The sequence below is a fragment of the Poecilia reticulata genome, unplaced genomic scaffold, assembly GCF_000633615.1.
Source record: "Poecilia reticulata strain Guanapo unplaced genomic scaffold, Guppy_female_1.0+MT scaffold_254, whole genome shotgun sequence".
Taxonomy (NCBI): domain Eukaryota; kingdom Metazoa; phylum Chordata; class Actinopteri; order Cyprinodontiformes; family Poeciliidae; genus Poecilia; species Poecilia reticulata.
The window spans coordinates 51,122-52,569 of record NW_007615038.1 but is presented as its reverse complement, the minus strand read 5'-3'; the positions used below and the strand labels follow the sequence as shown (position 1 = coordinate 52,569).

Below are 1,448 nucleotides of genomic sequence, written 5' to 3'. Positions count from 1 at the left end.
GCCCCACGGCGCCGCAGGACGACGGCGGCGGCGCGCAGAGCGAACGCGACGACGCCGTCAGCTACACCACCGTGGACTGGAGGGAGTTCATGTGCAACACCTGGCACCTGGAGCCCACGCTCAGGTGAGGCCGCAGGCCCCGCCCCCACGSTGRCCCACAATRAYCCAGAACGAMTCACAGCCTGGAGCCGATATGATTATTAATGTACTCAATAATCACAATAATTAACGAAATTTAGTAAAAAAACTGAATTATGAGGAAATGAATCAAACATTTTAGTCATATTACAAAATAAAGTAAATGGATTCAGTAAAACAGTCAGAATCTGTTAGTGCAGCTTCTGTTGATGATAAAAGGCCATGAATGGAGGCCTGGCTGGTCGCAGGTTCGATTCCCGGCCTGGAGGCGTCTGCTGCTCGTCCTCCTGCTTCCACATAAACAATAAAATGCTTTTCAGGTCATGATCTGATTTTTACTTATTTTATATAAAACTGTTTTTCACCAGATTTAGTTTCATCTGAGACAAAATAAATGATTTACTAAAAYATAGAGAACTATTTATCTACAGYAGAAGCTGAACATGGTGGTGATGCGTTTCCTGCTCAGAGCKTCYTTATCCTGAGGCCTGTGCTSGGCGGCCATCTTGTTTGTGTCCAGGCTGATCTCCTGGACCGGCAGGAAGATCGACCCGGTCGGGGTGGATTACATCCTGCAGAAGCTGGGCTTCCACCACGCCCGCACCACCATCCCCAAGTGGCTGCAGCGCGGCGTCATGGACCCGCTGGACAAGGTTCTGTCGGTTCTGATCAAGAAGCTGGGCGCCGCCCTGCAGGACGAGAAGGACAGGAAGGGGCGGGACAAAGAGGAGCACTGAGGGAGGGACTGGGACCCACCGGAACCAAACCAGAGCAGAACTGGGAGACCCAGCAGAGATACTACAGGGACCCAATTGGGACCAAAGTGGACCTGAGATTGAACTGGGACCCATCCGGACTGATTCCTCTTCATCCAGAACCACGCTGCTGCTGCTGGACGGCCTAGTTCATGTAAACGCAGCCTGGCCTTTTCTTTGTTTCCCATGGAGACGATCAGGCATGCTTCCTGTAGGATAGTGACATCAGCAGCTGCTCCGCAGACCTCAATGGCTGTTTTAACTTTATTTAGGAGCAGCGCCACCTGGTGGAGCGGCGCCACCTGGTGGAGCGGCGCCACCTGGTGGAGCGGCGCCACCTGGTGGAGCGGCGCCACCTGTTTTACTCGCACATAGATCCGTTTCTTAAGTGTGTTGATTTCTTAACTAATAAAACCGTTCAAGGTCAAACCAGGAAGTGATTTCTTCATCGGGTCCCCTCGGTTTGGGACAGTTTCCAGGCTCTCCAGGCTCTCCAGGTTCTCCAGGCTCTCCAGGTTCTCCAGGTTCCCCAGGCTCTCCAGGTTCTCCAGGCTA

General features: G+C 52.6%; 1 protein-coding gene across 1 annotated transcript in view; it reads left to right on the top strand.

Annotated features, from left to right (window-relative positions):
• The window catches only part of kiaa1109 (KIAA1109 ortholog), an 89,729-nt gene extending 88,403 nt beyond the window's left edge, over positions 1-1,326 (top strand). Inside the window, 2 exon segments of the mRNA XM_017303367.1 lie at positions 1-124; positions 659-1,326. Coding sequence (XP_017158856.1) covers positions 1-124; positions 659-875 — 341 coding nt within the window. The 3' untranslated portion in view covers positions 876-1,326.
• The last annotated feature ends 122 nt before the right edge of the window (positions 1,327-1,448 follow it).